This window comes from Trachemys scripta, chromosome 1 (assembly GCF_013100865.1).
Source record: "Trachemys scripta elegans isolate TJP31775 chromosome 1, CAS_Tse_1.0, whole genome shotgun sequence".
Lineage (NCBI taxonomy): Eukaryota > Metazoa > Chordata > Testudines > Emydidae > Trachemys > Trachemys scripta.
In genome coordinates this window covers 234,163,010-234,187,162 of record NC_048298.1, presented here as the reverse complement: position 1 = coordinate 234,187,162, position 24,153 = coordinate 234,163,010, and the positions used below count along the sequence as shown (strand labels likewise).

Below are 24,153 nucleotides of genomic sequence, written 5' to 3'. Positions count from 1 at the left end.
GTTCTCAAACTTTTTTACTGGTGACCCCTTTCACGTAGCAAGCCTCTGAGTGCGACCCCCCTTATAAATTCAAAACACTTGTTTATATATTTAACACCATTATAAATGCTGGATGCAAAGCAGGGTTTGGAGTGGAAGCTGACAGCTCGCGACCTCCCCCCCACATGTAATAACCTTGCAACAGCCTGAGGGGTCCCAACCCCCCAGTTTGAGAATCCATTCTAAAACATGGGAGACCAGAATTGCACACAGTAGGAGCCTAGTTAACACTGAAAAATATAATTTGTCCTTCCCTCTCCCCTCTCCATTTTTTTTTAAATATAGTTCTCACAGCTAAACGCAGTTGTCTGCTGCAACCTCACCCAGAGGTTGATACAGTGTAATAGTTACTTGGCTTGTTTTACATATTACTTTTTAAGTACAACCTAATTTAATTTTTTTTTATACCATTGCTGACACTGTTTCCATTATTTTTTGCCTTCAGCCCCTTAGAGCTCTGCACGGATACAAAATCTGTATCTGCATCCAATCCACAAACATGGTCCACAGCTATAAAGCAGATTTGCAGGGCTCTACAGATCCTTCTGTTATTACTGGTGTGGTTTCATGGACTGAAATTAGAGCTGAGGAATGAGATCTTTTCTGAGTCTGTGCATGCAGCACTGGGTAATTCAATTCATAGCTCCATTTCCCCACCTGTAACACTGAGATAATATTTACATCCCTGAAGTTTATACAATGGTTTTATAAAATGGGAGAGCTGTCTCTACAGCTATTTTTATCATCTACCTATCAATTTTTCTATGCCATATTTGTGAATTTGATTATTCCTCAGAGATTAATCTCTTTATGTCTTTGTATTTAATCTTACTTCAGTGATATCAGCCAGTTTCTCCAATTTATCAAGCTTGTATTTTATTCAGTCATACCTTCCAAAGTCTTCATGTGACCTACAAATATTTCAGTTTAGTTACTGTGCTTGCTCGGTACAAGACAACTTCTGAACAGGCCACTCACTCTGCTACAATTGTTATGAATTTGTAATGAACATTACTGCTAGAGAAAAACCAAATTAACATCTCAAAATGTATTCATGAATGGACTTTAACTGTTGACTGGTATATGAATTTTTTGGGGTGGTTTAGCCTCACCAGGGAAGGCATGACTTTAATCCAGCCATGTTGTTTATTTGTAATTTACATAATTCTTTCTAGGTCTAAACTCAAAATTTAGCAAACAATTTAAGAGCTCAAGAGAACACATGAGAGATTTATTTGTACAGAAGTCACAAAGTAACATACCTGCCATGACAAATGTTAATTTTAACTTTGCATAGCTACTATTGCAACACGTGTATTCACGTCCAACACCTTTTCGTCTGGCACCATTTCTAGTTTAGATTTGCTACAGTGAAAATTGTGGGTGATAGAATGTGCTGGCAGTGGAATAATATCATGAAAAACAATCCATTGAAGGAGACTCCTGGCACAAACTTCAAGGATGATGGCCATGTCAGACAGTGAATACCCTCTTTATGCACTTTCCAGATGGAAGTAATTTGTATTCAGCAGGAGTTGGAGAAGATCAGTCAGTTAATTATACCTGACGTACTTTCAGAATAGCAGAATTTCCCTGTCATAGTTACGGATGCAAATCAGCTTTCAGAATAAAGAGAGAAAAAGCAACTTTGGAAATCTTTGTACCCAACATGGGTTACTTATTACCTGCAATGAATCTCCTTTAAAAACTAAAATTAGTATAGCAATGCAGTTTGTGCAGGTAACTCTCATATATACAATTAGTTCACAGTTCTGTTTGCACAATCACATTATTTAATGAAGATTAAAAAAAAGCCATCCAGTCCCAAACAATTTTGGTTTTACAATATCAGATAAGTGAACACTATCATTTTTATCATCACTTTCTATGTGAGCAAAAATGCACTTAACATATACAATACTACCCACCTAGGTCCTTATACTGCATCTATCACCATGGTATCTGATCATGGTACTGATTGCATTCAGGAGGCTCTCCAAGCAGGATGCCAGAAAAGTGATATTCTAACCACTGTAAATAAATTATTCCAAAATACAGTAGCAGTTGTCCTTGAACTGTATGCCTGGATGTATGGAAACCTTAAGCTCAGATGATATACTTTTTCTACATACTTTCAGAATACGTCACTTGGTTTCTGTATCCATGTTTGCATCTGAGACATCTGTTGACAAGATTGTTCCCATATACGACAGGGTACTATCAGCTAGTCCAGGGGTAGGCAACCTATGGCACGCATGCCGAAGGCGGCATGTGAGCTGATTTTCAGTGGCACTCAGACTGCCCGGGTCCTGGCCACTCGTCCAGGGGGGCTCTGCATTTTAATTTAATTGTAAATGAAGCTTCTTAACCATTTTAAAAACCTTTTTTACTTTATAATATATAACTAAACTATTGTTGTATGTAGACTTATAGAAAGAGACCTTCTAAAAATGTTTAAATGTATAACTGGCACACAAAACCTTAAATTAGAGTGAAAAAATGAAGACTCGGCACACCACTTCTGAAAGGTTGCCAACCCTTGGGCCACTCTAAACCTTCCAAATGTTTCCATGTTGTTGGTTACCAGAAAAGTTCATTTTTATTTTAAGGAGCAATGTCAAGTTCTTGGTTATATTGGGAATAAAGATTAGAAAATAATAATGTTTCAAGTTATATGCTGAAAACCCCAATGAGCAGGTTGTAGCCAGGCCAAATTAATCTCTTCACTGCTGGTCCATAGAAGTTCTATGGGATTCCTAAGATATCAAGCCAGTTTCAAAGGGTACTTGGGGTATAGGCCAAATTCCACTCATTTAGGCATGAAACAGACTTCCAAACTGGTCATCCACAGAGAACTAAAGTCAGATTCACCTACCCTGTTTGTCATGTTTGTTGTTTAAATCCAACAGTTTTAGATTAGTATGCTGGTTGGCCCAACAATGAGAATCAGTATATTTAGAATTGAATTTGTCTGCTAAAGCACACAGGTGGCCTCAGGAGTAAAAGTAAGTGCTGTTTTCTAGTATCCTAGATCTGTTTTACCTTTACATCATTCAGTGCAAGGTCAGAAAATTAAATTTTGAAAAACTGTACAATACACTGAAAAGTTCTGACAGGCCAATTTCATGCTCCAGCAGAGTTCATGTGATGTCATCAGCAGTGCAAGCTGGTGCACTAAGACTCAGAGAAAAACATGCTTGTAAGTTGTATGTTGGAAACCTCTCTCACCCTTCAGCTATTACTCTGAAGCCAATGGATTTTTGAAGTCCTAATGTAGTCCATTTTGATTCTACTATAATTGTTGCACATGCCCTTTGTTATGCTCTCAGCAAACTATTTGGGCACCATGTGACCCTCAAATGAACTGTAATTATGTTCTTCTACCTTTCACACAAAATTAATTCCTTCATTTAAAACAAACTCAGAAATAACAGTACTCAAAAACTAAATGTGGAAGCAGAAAATAAAGTGTAATTTTCTTATGAAATACTGTTACTTTAGGTTTAATTCTAGTTAAAAGTTGAATCACAGTGAATAAGAAATTCCTCTTATACTTCTGAAAAAAAAGCATTGTCAAACCACACAAAGGCGTTCTTCCTCAGGATATTCCAAGATGGGAGCCTCCTGTAGCTTTTCTTTCCTGAGTGCCTCCTACAGGAAGCTATAACCTGATCAATTGGTTTTTTCCCCATTTGCTGAGCTTCTGACTGCAGGAATTAGCCCTCTAAGGAAAGGCTCTGGAATGTCCTGCATGCAGCAGAACCAGAGTGGAAAGGGTCAAGGCAAAGAGCTACACACAGATTACCATAGATCCTGCACACTGCAGGGCATAGCTCCCTAGCAATCTCTTCAAGACATCTACCAGGTGGGTTTGGGGAGACAGGCCAAAATTTCAAATTTAACTTTAAAAAAAAAAAAAAACCCAATATATTCATCATCATCGTGTACCAGTAACCTTCACAATGTCAGCACAACTCTAGAAACAGTGTTTGATAAAAAAAATAGCCAGGAGAACATAAAACATCATTTTATATGTAATGTCCTGTCAATGTTTTTCTAATTTCATGCTAGCTTGGCAATGTATCTGGGATCAAACAATAGTTTTAAAGAGGTCACGCTTGGGACCTGAACTTCTTCCCAGTGTTCTTTAAAATATTTTTTTTTTAAAAATAGGTGAGGACCTGAAAAACCAAGTAGTACACCAGGTATCTATGTTGTGCACAATATAGAATAACCCAGAAGTCACTGTCACAGTTACCCGGTTAACCATACCTTTGACCCCTCCTAGTCACTTCGAGTGCATCCCCTTCTCTCAGGTCTTAAACCATCATCTGTCTCTTTAGGTGGAATCACATGATTCTCTCACTCTCAGACCAAGCCTTGGGCTGTAGTTACAGGTGCTAACAGCAATTACCTCAGCAGGTGTGACAGAGGCTCAGTTCCTGCATACCTGTTCCCTACAGGAGTAATAGCAGTGGCAACCAGTGAAACAAACAGCATTCTTAAAGAAAAGTAGTGTTTATTTAGAACAGCATTTCAGAGAAAAAACATCTTAAAAAACAATGAACCAGCCTATAGGCACATCTGCCTTTCCCTAAGACTTACCATTTCCTGGATCTGGGGAAAGACCCAAATCTTTCAGCGTCTTCTGCAGAGCCTCTTTCTGTGTCAACCTGTCCCCCTGCAAACGGACCCCCCAGAAAGGGCTTTTTAATTGTTCTTTTGATCTCCGGGATCCCACCCTGGCAAAACAAGGCTTGTATTTTGGCTGGAGACAATCTTTTCTCCCACCAGCTTGTAACTGCCCCTCAAGGTTGGTTTGGAGGTTGCTTGTCAGGAGCCTGTGTTGCTTCCTTGCTTATTTTCCCTCACAGCCCCCTATTAAGCTAGAACAGGGTTTGGCAACCTTTCAGAAGTGGGGTGCCGAGTCTTCATTTATTCACTCTAATTTAAGGTTTTGCGTGCCAGTAATACATTTTAACATTTTTAGAAGGTCCTCTTTCTATAAGTCTATAATATATAACAACTATTGTATGTAAAGTAAACATTTTAAAATCCTTATTTAAGAAGCTTCATCTAAAATTAAATTAAAATGCAGAGCCCCCCAGACTAGTGGCCAGGACCCAGGCAGTGTTAGTGCCACTGAAAATCAGCTTGTGTGCCATCTTCGGCACGCGTGCCATAGGTTGCCTACCCCTGAGCTAGAACAATGCATTCATACAGGAAAGTCTTATAACCCAATATACATTAACTTCATCTCACTGATCAGCTCTCACATTTTTCATAAAAGGTATCACCTCTCAGTATTCTTAGATTATTACACGGACATGGAATTACTGTCTCACTTCCAATAACACAAGTGATTTTATTAGATTTTTGCAGTTATTAAACTTTGCAAATTAGGTGTGCATCAGAAGCTACTGCTGCAAAAAGCAATCAACATCTGGATGAAAAATTCTGAAGGTGAACCAAGATACAGCAGTGAAGCTCATTTCTACAGCAGAGAGCTGGACCAGGCATAACCGGATCAAATGAAAACCTGGAATTCATGTCCAAATCTCCCCTGCCCTGTACAGAAGGGAAGAGAGCAGTGACTTCTGCAGCCCCCTTTGTGAGTTAGGATATATAGATGTAGGAGAGGGCAAGCCCCAAAGAACCCATTTTAAAAAGGGTGATGAATGAAGCCTCTGAACAGCCACGGACAGGAACTGCCTTAGTAATATAGTTTCAAGAAAGCAGACGGGAATGCTGGTTTCCCAAAACAAGTATGGAGGCACTACCCTAGCCTTCTATGAATCCCCTTGACTTATCCCTCAAGGAGCCAAAACTGAAGCCAAGACAGAATGGAAAATTTTGCAAGGGGAATCTTGAAGATTTTTCTTCCCTAAACTCCCTTCTCTCCAGATTTTACTGTGAGCAGTGAAAAAGCTAGATCTGGCCTAGAGTTTTTCCATTAGCTTGTATAGTTAAAAACAAAACAAACCCCCTGATGTTCTTTGATTTGCTTTTTAAATGAGTAGCATGCAGACATGTGGCCATTTATTTTGTGGGGGAAATTTCAGAAAATTCATCTGCGTAAAATTAAACATTTAAAAAATGCTGTTCAGATTAAACATGCAGTGATCTATACTTACTTCGAGATACACAATCAGGGAGGGAGGGAGGGGAGAAGACTCAACTTAAAATCTAGCATCACCCAAGGTACACAAAGCCAGTTCTTCCCTGAAGCACAGTTGAGGTCGTCAAACCAGATACACCTCTACCCCGATATAACGCGACCCGATATAACACGGTAAAGCACAAGGGGGGGGGGGGCATGGCTGCACACTCCAGCGGATCAAAGCAAGTTAGTTATAATGTGGTTTCACCTGTAACGCGGTAAGATTTTTTGGCTCCCAAGGACAGCATTATGTCTGGGTAGAGGTGTTTAATGGTGCCCTCTGGCCTTAACAAAAAACAATCTTTATGTAAATATGACCTCTTATCACAGAACCATAGAGACTGCAGGAAGGGATACTTGAACAAATAACTGCAGCTATCTGTCATTGGTATATTTCTTCTATAGAGCTGGGTATTTGGTTAAAGATATTTGTCGATCACTTTCATTCTTTAAGCTATTTTAAATATTGCGGTGGTTTGTAAAATGTACATATATATGATAATAAAATAGTTAAAAATTTTGAAAATGACACTAATATGAAAAAAGTTAGTTTTAACGGTCTTGCCAATTTACTCCTTTTAATGTAATATTTTGTTTGAAAATGTATGCATCTCAAATATTTGGAAAACATCTGCCTTTCAAATAATTTCCTAAACTGCATAATCTTTCTTCCAAGAGCAAACAATTTATATTCAAGGAGCTCTAATTAGGGAATAGCTAGAAAGTGTGCCTTACATGGACAAACTTACTGCTATCATAATCTGTATATAAAAGGAGTCACACAGGTATTGTATGCAAACTGGTAACATGCTGGTCATTAATATTATTGCATGATGCATGGATGGGTGGTGTATAAAGACTTATAGGTATGTGCTGGAAATATATTATTAAAATGTGTTTTGCAAGCAGTGCATAAGCCCAGCCTGTCCGAGACAAAGGAATATTGTTTTGCCTGCTGGACTTTGATGTGTCTCCAATGTAAATTGAGCAAAGCCAGGCCAAAAACAATGGAAAGTACATTTATATATAAGATAAATAAAGCCATCAAAATAGCATGTGAGGGAGAGGACCATTTAACCATCACAACTGGGGATGGAGGCTGTACCTCCAGGCTCTTAAAACAGACAATGGCCTTTGGAAAATATAAGCAGAAACAGAAAGCCATTTTGGCATCCATCACACAAGAAGCCAGAGCTCTTGAAATCTGAGAAAAGTGGATCCCTTCAGCTAAGGGGGCAGATGTCTCTGGGAACTGGCTATAGGTGGGAAACCTGCTTAGACAAAGACTTAACTTTCTGAAGTTATTTTAGTCACTAGAAAGCGTGTTTTGTTTGTAACCTACCTTTCATATCTCCAACTCTTGCTTGAAATCATTCAAACCTATACTCTTTGTTAATAAACTTATTGTTTTGTTACAAAACTATCTCAGTGCTGTTATACTGAAGTGAAGTGTAAGTCTTCAGCTATTGTAACACTGATGTGTGCTCTGTCTCTTTGAAGGCAACAAACAACTTCTGTGAGTGTCCACTGAGAGGGACTGAACACTGCAGAAGGACATCTCCAGAGAACCTGGGTTCACTGACGGTTACCTTCAACGCAAGGTTTGGACTGGCAGAGTCTTGAAGCATTTGTTGGCAAGGCAGGTGTGTCAAGCTTGTGTGTCAGGGAGCTGAAACATAGCTCAGCAGCAGCAACGCTCACTCTTCCTGAGGCAGAGTGGTAACATGGTGGCTCACAATTCTGGTTATCCTGAGTAAGATATCACAATAATTATTGTGACAGGTGTTCTAAAATTAAATTAGGTTTATGGGATGATTTAGTAAAAAAGGTGTAACATTTACCAAAATTACAACCGCAATATTGCAAACACTTATGCACATACTTAACTTTAAGGAGTAGTCTCAGTGACTTTGAGTACACTTCAACATCACTATTTCAATTGAACAGGTTTAATTATATTACAAAATAGATCTACACTACTGAAAAGATTACTTTTAATTCAGTTTATTTAAATAGGATAAAACTACTTAAAAGACCACTCTTTACATACAAAATGTACATTAACATGTGAAACTTTTCTGTACTGAAGTGTAAAACCTGCACACAGGTTTTAGTGTTTAGTAAAAGGAGACGAGCACACAATATTTAAAAAAAAACAACACACATCATTCTTACTATTTTACAGCATTCAGAAGTGCCTTTGATTCCACAATAATGAATGGGAAACTCCTGTCTCAGCCATATCCGACGTAGACTACTGTTCATATTTTCAATACATATACATTTAAAAAAATTCTAAGTAAGCTTTCAGATTGCTGCTGACAGCATTTTCAACTGGCTCAAAGCCAGAAAAAGGATTTCCTGCATGTTTAAATTCAGTGGTGACGGGCTTTCATATGGGAGGAATACAGATTTCATATTAGTTTTTGCGTATAGAAGCTTTACTATTTACCATATACACCCAAAGTAGGTGCAGGATCAGGTCCACTTAACCACCAAAATCAGTAGTTTTGCCATTGATTTTAATGGACATAGGACCAGATCCAGTGTGTTACACCACACAAGTAATAATCCAAATGAAATCCATTGGGATTCAAAGAAAAACCAACAATCTTATTTTAAAACTGTCACAGGTAGGAAAGAGGCTAGACATTGTTAAGAGTATACTATTCTAACCCAGTGCAGTGATTGTTGCTTCTTTACATGTTGATGAGAGGAGAGTGTTGGCCCACATTCTAGGATTTCCCACTTTATTTTAACAAGCATTATTATAACTGGGATAACAAAAGAAACTTGTTGCACACATGCATACAGATGTGTGTATATAAGAACATTGCACTAATCCATTTATTATTTTTCCTCAGATTCATACTGAATATACATTCTAATAATGTGCTTCCATGTGCATTTTTTTTTATCTCAAATGACTATAGAAGCTTCAATTTGAAGCAAGAATGTTATAGTTCATGTATTATTACTAACTTAACCTGTATTTTAAATACAAATACAAGTCTGTAGTTTTGTTCTGTATAACAAAAATAATTTTTTCTCTGGAATAAAATCTGTCAATGGGATGATTTTAGACTATATTGTTTAACTAGATTCTGGGTTTGGATGCACAATCTTTCATACCACCTGGAACTTCAAGAATTGCGTTGGGTATTTAGCTAGGACATGACCTACTAAACTGAATTTAGCTGTATAGCATAAAATATGAACATTTTTAAGCCCACAAAGATATTTTGTAGAGATACACAGGAGATGAACTACAGTATACTTGAAAATTCAAAAGCAGGTTTTTTAGTATCTTGTAAGAACACCACCTTTGGAAGGGTCTCAATGCAAGAAGGTAGACACTTTTAAGGTGATTGGTGAGACTATGATTCCAGCTTTATATTAGGGAACTTTCAAATTTAAGAAAACTCCACAACAATGTGAATCCCTGTATACTTTAAAGAGAAATGTACTTCAACTGTTCTGAACTACAGGAATGATATATTTACATTTCCAGGACCCCCACTAATTCATGGCCATGTTACATGCTGGATTTTCTTCTTTGCTTCTGTAGGTTTTAGGTCATTCTGGAATAGAAGAAAGTATACAACTAATATTAGATGTGCTGCACTAGACAGTATTTAGTAATTATCATACAATATCCAGAGGGGGTTAGCTGAGCACTTTAGCACTATATGCACCATTATAGTAACTTCCTGATGCCATCTTCTGGAGGAGATTAAAATGTCAGGCTTACCCAGAAAGTAAAAAGGAAGCAGGAGAACTATAAAGACTGATAAATCTAACCTCTTGCAAACTCATCCATTTTTTGTTGTGGTGAGCAGGTTTACCAAAAGTATCCCTCTCACTAGGAAAACATGAGTAATTTAGAAATACATCCACATAAGAACTTTAGTCTAAAGTCTGATCCATGAAGAATGTTTTAAAGCAAATACAGGAATATAATCTACTCTTAAAAATCCAATATAATTAAATCTAATTTTTAAAAATTAAAGAATCTTAAAAATGCTGCTGTTCTAAAAACAATTAGACTACCTGCATAAAACTGCTGAAAAATTACAACTAGAGAAAAAAAAAGTATTTCTTTACACTACCACGTATAAACGAGGAACCCATTGCTTAAGCCTCTGCGTGCACTTGCAAATTTAAAAATAAAAAGTTCATAAGAATTGGCAGCAAGTAGACAACCTCCAAATCAATCTCTAACAGTCATCAAAAATAAGACGGAACCACGAAACAGTCTCCAGTTGGTTAGACAGGCAAACGCCTGGATAAACAGATGGACTTTGCACCGTACCCTGAAGGTCAAACCAGCTCTGGCAGACCAAATAGGGGAGCAGGATCCAGACAAGTACAGTTCAACACAGACACTGACACCAAACCTTGAGAATGCAAATCTGGGTATTGTGAGCAGCAATTGAGCTAATCTCAGCCACTGGGAAGTTGCAAAGAGAGATGGTCTTTAAGGTAATCAGGACACAGACCAGACACTTCACAAATTAACACCATGAGTGGTTCTTAAAAACAAGTAGCAGCACGCCTGAAATGGCGAGCGCCACTATGCAAGAAGTCTGCTGAGTTTCGTACTAGTGGAACAATCTGCCACTAAGTCTCAACAAGGACCAATGTTAAAACTGTTTTGCTAGTTTAATGCTGCACAGTAACATTCCCAACGACAATGTGTCTCGTAGGGTAAAGATTCTTTACTACCTTATTATGTACATGGTTTTCTTTAATTATGGAAAAAAAGTCTGCTCATAACCAACCACCTGTGCACCAAAACAGGAAGTCACTTATTCAAAAGAAAATACACCCCTCTTAAAATCATCAATTAAGATTGATCTTCCATTTATATACCATCCTTCAAATATGCACACAGGAATCACTTCCCGTACAACCAACACTACCAAAGAGTTTAGGACAGGAAGTAAACAACAGTATTACCAAATTAAAATTGCATGAGGAATTTGGGCTGTATTGGCAGAACGTGGTCATCCAGGGACCAAGCAACATTAACTCATATTTTATACTTTTCTTCTAGGAACTCTGAAGCCATTGATTAATGAATAGTAACGTTAATTAAACCATTTGCTCATTCCTTTCAGCCTGATTCAGCAAGATACTTAAAGGTATATCTAACTTTAAGCATGAATACTCACACCGATGTCTCATGTTTAAATTTAAGCGCATGCTTAACTGTATCTTGCTAAACTGGGACCTAAATTATTTTTGTTAGGCTACAAAATAATATAAGATGCAGTAAAGATTTTGATTTCAAGAATGTCAACGGTAATCAATTCTGAACATGAACGTATTTAAACTAGGGCTGCCAACTGATTTAAAAAAATTAATCACAATTAATTGCACTGTTAAATAATAATAGAATACCATTTATTTAAATATTTGTGGATGTTTTCTACATTTTCAAATATATTGATTTCAATTACAACACAGAACAAAGTGTACAATGCTCACTTCATATTTATTTTTGATTACAAATATTTGTGCTATAAAAACAAAAGATATTTTCAATTCACCTCATACAAGTACTGTAATACAATCTCTTTATCATGAAAGTTAAACTTACAAATGTAGAATTATGTACAAAAATAACTGCATTCAAAAATAAAACAATGGAAAACTTTAGAGCCTACAAGTCCACTCCGTCCTACTTGTTCAGTCACTCAGATAAACAAGTCTGTTTACATTTGCAGGAGATAATGATGCCTGCTTGTTTACAATGTCACCTGAAAGTGAGAACAGGTGTTCACATGGCACTGTTGTAGCCAGCGTTGCAAGCTATTTACGTGCCAGATTCCCTAAAGACTCATATGCCCTTTCATGCTTCAACCACCATTCTAGAGGACATGCATCCATGCTAACGAGGGGTTCTGCTTAATAACGATTGAAAGCAGAGCAGACCGACACATGCTCACTTTCATCATCTGAGTCAGATGCCTCCAGAAGAAGGTTGATTTTCTTTGTTGGTGGTTCGGGTCCTATAGTTTCCACATCAGTGTTTTGCTCTTTTAAGACTTCTGAAAGCATGCTCCACACCTCGTCCCTCTCAGATTTTGGAAGGCACTTCAGATTCTTAAACCTTGGTTCGACTACTATAGCTATATTTAGAAATCTCATATTGATACCTTCTTTATGTTCTGTTAAATCTGCAAAGTGTTCTTAAAACGAATATGTGTTGGGTCATCATCCTAGACGGCTATAACATGAAATATATGGCAGAATGCAGGTAAATCAGAGCAGGAGACATACTATTCTTCCCCAAGGAGTTCAGTCATAAATTTAATTAATGTATTTTTTTTTTTTAAACAAGTGTCATCAGCACGTCCTCTGGAATGGTGGCCGAAGCATGAAGAGGCACTCGAATATTTAGCGTATCTGGCACGTAAATACCTTGCAAGGCTGGTTACAAAAGTGCCATGGCGAATGCCTGTTCTCACTTTCACGTGACATTGTAAATAAGAAGCCGGCAGCATTATCTCCCTTAAATGTAAACAAACTTGTTTGTATTAGTGATTGGCTGAACAAGAAATAGGAATGAGTGGACTTGTAGGCTCTGAAGTTTTGGTTTTGAGTGCAGTTATGTAACCAAAAAAATAAAAATAAAAATCTGCATTTGTAAGTTGCACTTTCATAATAAATAATATACCGTATTGTATAAGGTGAATTGAAAAATACTATTTTTTTGTTTATTTTTACAGTGCAAATATTTGTAATAAAAATATTATAAAGTGAGCAGTGTACACTTTGTATTCTGCGTTGTAATAGAAATCAATATATTTGAAAATGTAGAAAAACATCCGCAAATATTTAATATATTTCAATTGGTATTCTATTTAACAGTGCGATTAAAATGGTGATTAATTTTTTGAGTTAATTGTGTGAATTAACTGCAATTAATGGACAGCTCTATTAAATATTTAATAGGTGAACAAAACCTGTAGACATACCATACAGCACCTTTGTGCTGTGAACCAAACAAATTCCAAAACCACTTAAGTTTGGACATGGGCAGTATCTAAAAGATCTCTAAAGAACACTGCAGTAGTTTAGTGATGTTTTCAGTAGGTGGTACTCTTCCTGCTGGGTCAGTATTGATCTAGTGCTTAAGCATGGCTTTGAAGTGTTGCTGGAAGAGCTGCCTTTGAGATTAAAAACATACAAATGAGTACCCGAGCACTCAGAAATTACATGGCATTTTCCACAGAAATCAACTTCCCCATCTGTAAAATGGAGATGCCCTATTCTATTTGGCCTCCCGTTAGAAAGATTTTTTTAGCTAAGTGGATGAAAATTGCTTTAAGGCTAGGTCTAATCTCTGAGTTGGGAGTGAGATTCTCAGCACAAGGAGACCGTCACGCTAACTCTGAATGACTTAACACACTAAAAATAGAATGTAGCCACAGCAGCGTCAGAGACCACAGGCACGTACTTGGGGCAACTAGCCCCTCTCACTCAGCTACATTCTGTTTTTAGCAGGCTGGCTCAATCAGAGCGAATGTATGTCTCCTCGAGCTGGGAATCACACACCCAGACTGAAAAGTAAACACGTATTCCTAAGAGATTAGCATTATTTAAGAGTAGAGAAGTGGCTTCCTGAGAACATTTTAATTCAGTAATTACATTCTGCCTATCTAAAATTCCTTCTGCACTTCAAATCTGAGATTATTTTTTTTCATTCCTTCCCTGAACTCCCATGAAACATTGCTGTTTCACCCAAATGTAGTCACATTACAGTGGTAAGTAATTCTTTGATGTCAGCCAATATCCCTGTATGTTGGCCCTTATCTCAAAGGATTTAAATTAGGTTCTTTTGGGATAAAAGTTACATAAGCTATACCTACCTCACAGTAGGGCTCTAAAAAAATAGATGTAAAGTACTCTTTTCATTCTAGTTTCTGCCCTTTGTGCTCCACTGCACCAGTTCTCAAAGATTCTAATGATCTCTTTTTGGTCAATGCTTAGAACCAACATTCCATCTGCCTCTACCTGTTGGCTACCTTCAGCACTGTTGCCTATATGCTTATCTTCTCAAGATCTTGCCCTCCCTCAGTTTTTGGGACTCAGTCCTCTCCTGGTTCTTCTTCTACCTCTCTTCTTCAGTGTGTCATTTGCAGGATCTTCCTTATCCACTCTCAAATTTTCTGTGGGTGTTTCACAGGGTCCCATCCGTGGTCCCTTCCTCTTCTCCCTTTATACCTTGTCCTTGGGTAATCTTATTTGTATACGAATTCACTAGCATCTATCTCTATGCTTACAACACTCAAATATGCCCCCCCCCCCCCCCCCCAGTCCAAACTTAAGTTCTTGGTCTTTTCCTTCTCAAACCCTCCTGCCATCCTCCTCCTCAATCACTGTGGACCTCTTCCCCTGTCAGTCAACCCTTGTAACCTGAGTATTATCTTGAGCATTGCCTTCTCTAGGTCCTCATCTTGCCAATTCTTACTACACAACATCTCTAAAAATATAGCCTCTTCTCCCTCCACACAGCTATAACTCTCATCCAGGCCCTCAACAATGTGTGTCTTGATTCCTGCAACATCCTTTTCTTGAGTGGCCTTTTCTCTTGCCCCACTCATAGCCACTCAAAATGCTGCTGCAAAGATCACTTCCTCAGCTTGTCACTTGAAACCTCTCTTTGTATCACTGCACTGGGTCCTACTTCTCCAGTGCACCAAACATGAAAGTGAAGACACGTAGTTCAAGGCCCTTCACACCCTGTTCCCCAACCTATCATCTCTCATACGCTATCGCAACGCTAACTCCTGCCTCTGGTCTGCCAATGACACCAACCTTGACTGCCCACTTGTTAAGTTTTCAAGCATCTTCATGCTTTCTCCCATGCTGCTCCTCATGCATGAGGAGCTCCCCAACATCCATAAAACCACCTCATTGTACTCCTTCAAATCCCTTCTTCTTTGCTGTGATGCTGTTACCCTGGAATTGAGGGGTATGTTACACCAGAATTTGATCAAACTAATTGCAGCCATATTGTGTGCATTCAGTCACCATGAATTAATAAAATAGAACACCACATAGTTACAGGTTTATTTGGACAAGGAAGGCTTTTGAGAGAAGGTCAAATACTAGCTGCAGGCTTGCAGTTTCTGCTAATCAGAATAGGAGGAGGGGGGGAAAAGATTCAACAAATTATAAGTCTGAAAGAAAATAAGTGGATGAAGACTTTGAGCTTGGGTGCCTTTGATATAGAAGTTTATTATGGCTAAGATTGCTAGGAATGTTTTGTTGATGACTAGTTGACTGAAATTAGAGGAAGTAATGACCCACTGGGGGTCGTTATAAGCTATGTGTTCTGTAAAAATTTAGTTATAAAAAGACTAGATTTAAAGAGTACTCTGGAGCAGTTTGCTGAAGCTATCCTGAGAGACTTTTTCCTGACACCATACTCCCCGGCAGGGAAGCGGCCAGCCATTGCTGACCTGCTGCTAATTACTCAATACCATCTCAGCTTTTAGGTAATTATTTCGGATGTCCTAAACATATTGCTCGTGTGTGTGCACGCTTAAATCTAATAAATAGTTTTAGATAAGAGCACATTTCCTTGTATCAATCTTTCATAGGACGGAAGCATTGTGTTCCCATTGATTTATTCCTGAGACCACCTGGAGCGAAACAGTTAATCCACAGCTTTGGAATCTGAAAACCTTGGGTAACAATGCCTACAAAAGCAACTTGATAACAGTTAGACAGCTGATGTGCTGAGAGAGCTGACTATCATACTGAACAGTATTATCTCATCGTTGCCTTGTGCTCATTCATCTAATCACCTGTGTCTCATGTCTTGTACTTAGACTGTAAGATCTTTGGGACGAGAATCATCTTTTTGTTTTGTTTGAACGGTACCCAGACAATGGGATCCTGGCCCATGACTGGGACTCTTAAGTGATTCTGCAACACTAGTTATTAACATGAGTGATGAGTGCTAAAGAATTAGTATTTTACTGGGAGGGCAGTCTAATGGATAAGATACAGGACAGGGAATCAAGAGACCAGAGTTCTAATACCTATGTATGTAAAATTCTATGCAATTTTAGGCAAGTCACTTCATCTCTCTGCACCTCTGTTTACCCTCCCACCTTCTGGCTGTTTGGTTTCTTTACACTATAAACTTTTCAGGGGAATCACTGTCTCTTGCTATGTATTTGCATACTACCAACCATACTGCACGTACTACAGTAAAGCATATACCAAATCATTATATAAAATGACTTTCAAGATAAAACTAAAATATAACAGTTATAATGTTATAAAAGGATTCTCAATATAGGGATCTGAGGACCTACCTGCTCCTTCATAGGCTCAAGAAAAAGATTTGCAAAAAACTATACAGTGGTGTAAACATACATACCGCTGATTCAGATTCTTCTTTTGGAGCTGCTCTCTTTAATTTCACAACAGCAGCTCCTGCTACAGGGGTCAAAGGTGGCACCTTCAGATTAGCCAATATGCTATTAGTCACTGGAACACTGTTCTGTTTAGCCTCATTCTTCCTAGTTTCCAGTTTAACATCCTGTGATAAACTGGAGGCTGAAATGTGTGTTGAGGCATTTGAAGGAACAGATAATCTCCTAAAAGTATCGGCAGTGATTCCAGCTGGAGGAGGTTTTAGGCGATCAGTAGCTCCGTTTTCTGTCTTTTTCACTTTTATACTTGTACTTGTTGAACTGCCATCAAATACAATTAGTGGCCGTTTCCGTAAGCCTTCCACAGTTGTAACACTGAAAATACAAGTTTTAAAGTTCTCAGAAATACAAACTAGATTATCAAGAGTTCCGTTAGTAACTCAAGATATAAGCAATGTAAATAGACAATTCAAAAAATTAATCTAGCCCAACCTGGCAATATTTGTCAATGTAGTTTTCCTTAAACTGTTCTACTCATTCCAATTTAAATTAAAGCAATTGCTTCAAAAATATCAAGCTAGCCAATTTAAACTCATTCCAAACAATACAACTGTCAAATTTCGCAGAGCCTTAATATTGTTCTTTACAGTTATTTTAGGATTCGACTGTATCAGAACAGATACAATTTATTCCAGATATAAGGCAAATATTTGAGGAGCTGTGAATTGCCTTCTTCATTTAAGTTAAGATTCACTGGCAGTTTGAAATTTTATAAAAATTACTGCTCCTAACATCTGCATTTGTTCATGATTCTTACGGTGAGAAAGCCCAAATGGGGGCTAGACAGACTATTAGTGAAAATATTTCACAAAAAAATAAAAACAAACGAACATAAATAAATAAATCCCTATTTCCGAAATAAGTTGTTCCTGAGCCAAAATAGTGGGTCTAATTTATTTTTTGTTGGAACTGCTCATGCTTTTCAATCTACATGCAATCAGGTCAGGCTAATTAAATATTTTATTTATAAATAGAGGAAGACTGTAAAATTGTGTAGATCCAAAAGATAATTCAAAAGGCAAACAAACAGCCTAAGTGGCAAAAAAGTTTACATATGATTTTAACATAACTATCCTTTTACACATACTGAAGTAAGGACTAAAAGAATTCTAAACCTCAGGGACATGGATAAGACAATTACCAGGAAACCTGAATATCTGTAAATTAATGAAATTAATTCAGTGTCAACCATTCAGTTTGCTGATTTTTCATTTGTGACAATACCTTATATTTGTGATATACTCCACAGAAGTTGTTCAAATAAAGTGTTACTTTATAACAAGTACCACTGAGGTGGCTATACACATGAGTGGTTTAGATATACATGGTTATTTAAATGTAAATAATCAATATACTTTACATATTTAATACCATACATGTTTAATAACTAGGCCATGACACCCATATGATTCAATTACAACATCATTAGAACAGCCACTAAACATGGAGTTGCTGGTAGCCTTTAAATGCAAAAATAAAAGTAATTCCAGAGATCTGCTGGATGATAGCACTTACCAACGTTTCTTTAAAAATGAAAGGAACAATAGTTGAAGAGTGCACATGCATCCATGCTCACAAGACAACATTAACTGACAGTGCATCAAAGCTGGCCATCAGGTTTGCCTTTTATTATATAGCAATTGTGCTTAATGAATCCATTAATTTAACACTTAAATGAGCAAAATACTTAAAGAGCCTAATAAAAGCAACCCACACACACACACAAATGAAGTGAGTTAATCTCTACCACTCACTTTGGATTTTTCCTTACAACTTTTATTCCTGACAACAGCACCCTAATCTTGAATGCACTCCATAATAGTTATCTTCAATGTCCACTCCCAATATACCACAATATAAAGCTATACTATCTGTTTCAGTCTCCTTCCTTAACATGCCTAAAGACGTAGCAGATATTCCTTAGTTAAGAATTGCTCTTTAAATACTCCATGTTGTGGATACTGACACTCAGGAGCTACATATATGTTTAGGTAGGATATTTGGTATTTATTATTGTGGGGATCACTCATGTTGTATTTTTGAGGAGTAACAGCACCTTTGTTATCACAAATGACAGAGTGATATCTTATAAATAACATATTCCTAAGGAAGCCACTAAAGCAGGAAACTTCTCCTGGCAATCAGGGAACTCTGTTTCTACAGAATTTCAGTTTCCATTCAAAAACAATTCAATTTGTAATCTTTAAAGTTGTGAAGATTACCTGCTGAATGTGAACAAAATGCAAACTGATGTAGTGTTGTCTTCCTGAGCCTGCAGACAGATATCCTGAAACAACAGAGAGGTATAAACTGTCTAAGACCCAACTCCGAGCCCCAGCACACAGTCTAGACAGTTGTGCTGTGCTCTGGGGAGTTCTTCAAGGTCTGGCAGGATGATACAAGAATCCTTCACTCCAAACTCCACAGCAGGCAAGCTACTCTTTGGCAGCAACACAGCTTTATTACTGAAGCAGCTTCCATACTGTGTTACGGGGTATAACCGGTAGATTCATCCCCCACACTCACAAAACCCTTCTTCCCAGCAACACTCAGGCAGCCTGGGGGAGTTGAACTCTACAGTACACAGAGGATGGTTATGAAGCTCCCCAAATTCTGCTCCATCTCATGCAGAGAAGAACCATATTGGTTCTACTAAAAGGTCATCAACAGCCATGGAGGGGACAGTATACACTCCTAAAAGGTGTGCGAACTACTTTGATTCATCTCACTAGGGTGTTACAATAACTCAAGTTTCTCTATGTCCGTTTTAGTTTTGCTTACCAAAACTGCTGTAAGTCTAGAACTTTAAAAAGCCTTCAGCAGCCTGTCTCCTACCCTCTCCACACTGTGTGCATCATGAATGCTGGCAGTAAAAAGATAACCCAATAAAATACTAGCTAGACAAAATTTTTTAAGCAATGAATATGAACAGCAGATTAACTACTGAAAAGTCTTGAAGTTGCCTAATTGTGGCTAATCCAGGGGTGGGCAAACTTTTTGGGCCGAGGGCCACATCTGGGTGGGGAAATTGTATGCAGGGCCGGGGCAGGGGGTTGGGGTGCGTAAGGGAGTGCGGGGTGTGGGAGGTGGTGCAGTGTGCAGGAAGGGACTCAGGGCAAAGGATTGGGGCAGAGGAGGGGTGCCGAGTGTATGAGGAGGCTCAGGGAAGGGGGTTGGGATGCAGGAGGAGGCTCAGGGCAGGGGTACAGGAGGGGTGTGGGGTGGGCAGAGGGCTCCGCGTGCACTGCCCTTGCTGCGCCTCCAGGTACATCCCCTGAAGCTCCCATTGGCCGTGGTTCCCTGTTCCAGGCCAAATGGGAGCTGCGGGGGGCGATGCCTGGAGACATGGGCAATGCACGGAGCCCTCTGCCTCCCCACCCGGGGGCTGCAGGGACGTGGTGCCAGCCGCTTCTGCAGAGTGGCGCATGGCGCCACGGGGGGCAATCCCGTGGGCCGGATCCAAAGCCCTGAGGGGCTGGATTGGGCCTGTGGGCTGTAGTTCGCCCACACCTGGGCTAATCAGTAGGAAGCACTTAAACTGTAATTGGCACTTTCAACATACAATATATTAAACACCAATAAAATAATCTTAATGCAACCCTTACAAAAAAAACACAAAGTGGCTGTCTAAATGGGCCTATTTCTATTCTTTGGTCTCCATGTATTCATTACTTTTTATTATAAAATGTGTTTAACTATAAACAAGTTTTATTTGTACCAGCATAATTATTTCTAATGTGCAAACGCAAACTCTGCTCAAGTATGAGATCTATATGTAGTGTAAAATTGGGTACAGGAATTCTTAAGAAATATAGATTTCTTGGTTGCTCATCTGCATGCCTGTACCAAAAACTCAATTCCTGTTCAGCTATTTCAAAACGCTGCTGATGTATGAGATCAGTTATTGCAGGCTTATGTCTGCTCACTGGCTGAAGTACTGTGGAGTGCATAAATACAGACAGACAGCTAGATGTATTCATAAAGAAACTATCTAATTCACTCACATAAAGCTGTCGGAAACTGAGGCCCTGAACCTTTAATGTGAAGCAGAGGGAAACCCTTTAAAATCACAGGTATTTGACATGGATATAGAGATCTTTCCATGAACATCGCATTACAGAATTTGGACCATAGTGTGGAACTGAAATTTAAATAAAATAAAGTTTTCAGACCACTTTATTTTCTGATCAAAATTGAGTTTAAGGCCTTATATGAGAGAAGAGCCATTTAACTAAAAAATTGGTATCGAATTACCAGCAGGTACAATAAACACACTTTTGTTGCAGACTGGTGCCCATGCCCCTTACTCAATTCCTAGCACACAAGCAAGCATAAATTACTATGGCCTGGTCTACTGTTTAAAAATCTGGTCAACACAGCTACATTAGACAGGGGGTATGAAAAATCCACACCCCTGACTGGTGTAACTATGTTGAACTAACAACCAATGTAGATGAAGCTACATCAATGAAAGAATGCTTTTGTCAACGTAACTACCATTGCTCAGGGAAGTGGTATTCCTCTGCTGATGGAAAAACCCCTTCCATCAATGCTGCACCAACACAACAGTGTTATGCCAGCACAGCTTCAGCAATGTACCTACATGAATATAGTCTCTGTAAAAGAATATAGTCTCTGTATAGACATACCCTATATCATTCACAGTCGGTTAATTATATTATGCCTTGATATTGATTTTTGAGACATGTTAATAGTAACTAACAACTACAATTAGCAATAGTAATGTTACTATTATTACTTGTCATTAACTGTTACTATTAACAATGACAAGTGCTAAGCTTTTCATCCCTTATCTATCTCCGTCTGTAAAATGAGGATAATGATGCTTACCTCCTTTGCAAGGTGCTTTGAGATCTACTGATGAAAAGCACTGTGTAAGAACTAGGTATTATTATCATCAGCGTTCTATTGCTACAATTGAACTTCTTCCCTTTCTGGGTCACCATTATGGTAATACATTCTGATATCTCACACAGCATCCCCTGCAAGTACTAGCAACATGTACAAAAACTGTAATTTACACATTTTATGAACTGAGTAGAAAAAGATCAACCTAATTATGTTTTCCAAAATGTGCCAACGGCTATCCAGGAGTTACAAGCACAATTGAATTACCTTTTACTCTCATTTTTTGTTTCATTTAGCTCCCTTTTCTTTTCCATCATTTTCCCCCATCTACTTTTGGGTAAGTCCCGCTGAGGCAATGGTATGGCATGTTGAACATAGAGATTAGTGAGGCCATCTTTGTCGAGCTTTGCATTATTTTCAACTAGTATGTTCTTCTGTGGGAAAAGGAACATAGCCACTATTAACAGGAGAAACTTTCAAACACAAATAACTTTAATGGCACTTCACCTTTTTAACAGTTAATTTAACGTAACTAACATTTTAAACAAGTAATGAAATAGGTGATTTACAGAACACTGCAGATCAATACATACATTCGTGAGACTCCACGCAGGTATAAGGATGTACCTGCATGGACCCAACAGCAGGATCACAGCCCTTGTTAGCTCATCTGAAAAAATGGGTTTAAATAATTCTCAGAGCACATTCTAGTTCAATTAAACTCAATGCAAAACATTTTAAATTATGAAGATTTCTCTGAATTACAGAAGGGATCAAACCAACTTTAATGGGTTTTCCACCTTATCTGCAGAGAAGCTACGACCTCTTCATGAAAATCACACACAGGTGGTCTATCAAGTCCCTAGATCTGTAGTCCTGATTCCCCAGCTCCCAAAACACAAGCTTCTACCATCTGAGCAGAAGGCAGATCTCCATTAGCTATCTATAGTCGAATGCCGATTTTCTAAGATACAACCAACCAAGAGCAGGTCTTCACTGCCCTTGGTTGGAGATCGATATATTGGGGATCGATTTATCGCGTCTCATCTAGATGCAGATAAATTGATCCTTGAACACGCTCCCCGGCGACTTCGGAACTCCAGCTCGTGAGAGGCAGAAGCAGAATCGACGGGGGAGCGGTAGCGGTCAACTCGCCATCGCCTTCACAGCCAGGTAAGTCAACCTAAGATATGCCGACTTTCGGCTATACTATTTGCGTAGCTGAAGTTGTGTATCTAAGGCTGACCTCCCTCTCTCCCAGTGTAGACCAGGGCCAAGAGAAGAAAACAAACCCTCCCACACATATGAGCCTTGAACCTGTAAACCTTTATGCCTGTAACTCTATACGTGAGAGCATATTAAAATTCAAGGTAACTACTCACACAGGTAAGATTTAACAAGTTAAGGATAACAGTACTAAATTATATTTCCAGTTAAACTGATGACAAATAAACCACTATGACATCAACTAGAGTAGGAGGGCAAGTATCAGAGGGATAGCCGTGTTAGTCTGGATCTGTAAAAGCAGCAAAGAATCCTGTGGACATGCATCCGACGAAGTGGGTATTCATCCACGAAAGCTCATGCTCCAATATGTCTGTTAGTCTATAAGGTGCCACAGGACTCTTTGCTGCTAGAGCAGGAGGTGAACTCAAACTGTCATCAACAATGTATATTAATAAATGTATTTAAAGTTACTGTCAGATCAGGGCATTTTAATAATGTAGGTTTAAAATAACTTAACAGTTTGACGAATTCCCTTTTAACTTCGTGCAAATGTTCTTTTACTTTCTGGCAAATCTGCCAGCTTTCAAGCCGAACAAGTTATCCAAACCGAAGCGACAAGCCTTGCTAAAATAAAGCGCTATAATGGAAGCTGACTCTATCCTGGCGTGGAGGAGGCCAGCGCCTCTCCAGAGCCGGCCTGCTATTTTCAAAGGCCGTTTCACAGGGAAGCATCGATCCGCGTGAAACGGGCTCGAACAGACACGGGTACAACCAGAGCAGGGACAGGAGCTGGGTTACAGCAGCGACCTCCCCGGCTCTCTGCGCTGCGCCGACACAGAGCCCGGCTCAGGCTGGCACGCGGCAGGACCCGGGCCGCGCGGGGCCGGATGGCTCCCGGGGAGAGACTCACTGCCCGGGCAGGGATCTTCCAACTCCGCTCTCCTGGCCCAGGGACCCCAGGCGGTGCCGGGCGCCCCGCGGCCTCTCTGGGGCTTGGTGAGGGGGGTCCCCCCCCCGGCCGCACCTGCTCCAGAGTGAGCCGCAGGAACTCCTGCGACAGCAGCTCCGGGTGCAGCAACAGGTCCGAGTCCATCCGCCCGCCGCCGCCGCCGCCGCCGCCTCCGCCTCCTCCCCGCGCCGCCATTTTCCCGCGCCGATTCCTTCCCGTTGCCGTTCCCACAATGCTGCAGAGTGGCGCGTGGGCAGGAAGTGACGCAATACGGACTGAGGGGAGGCATGTCAAACCCCGCCCAGGCCGGCGCCGGGAGGCGCGTGAGTGAGCGTTACACGTTCCAAAAAAGGCGGCTTCAGCCGGGGGTGGGGCCGCGCGCTCAGCTCGCCGCGCCTGCTTCACGCGAGCGTTGCCCCAGTGCGCGAAGCGCCAGAACTCGCACCCCTGCC

General features: G+C 39.5%; 1 protein-coding gene across 2 annotated transcripts; it reads right to left on the bottom strand.

The window, feature by feature from the left end:
• Window positions 1-8,186: 8,186 nt before the first annotated feature.
• On the bottom strand, window positions 8,187-23,896 carry C1H2orf49 (chromosome 1 C2orf49 homolog). 2 transcript variants are annotated; one of them, XM_034758043.1, is made up of 5 exons: window positions 23,777-23,863; window positions 22,153-22,195; window positions 21,793-21,959; window positions 16,602-16,971; window positions 8,187-9,780 (listed from the first exon to the last, which is right to left on the bottom strand). In XM_034758043.1, exons 2-5 carry the CDS (start codon window positions 22,156-22,158, stop codon window positions 9,724-9,726), a joined length of 600 nt encoding a protein of 199 aa, XP_034613934.1. In that variant the 5' UTR covers window positions 22,159-22,195; window positions 23,777-23,863; the 3' UTR covers window positions 8,187-9,723. The 2 variants fall into 2 exon arrangements, with proteins under 2 accessions (XP_034613934.1, XP_034613933.1); XM_034758042.1 differs by lacking the exon at window positions 22,153-22,195 and having other exon boundaries at window positions 23,777-23,896.
• Window positions 23,897-24,153: the final 257 nt, after the last annotated feature.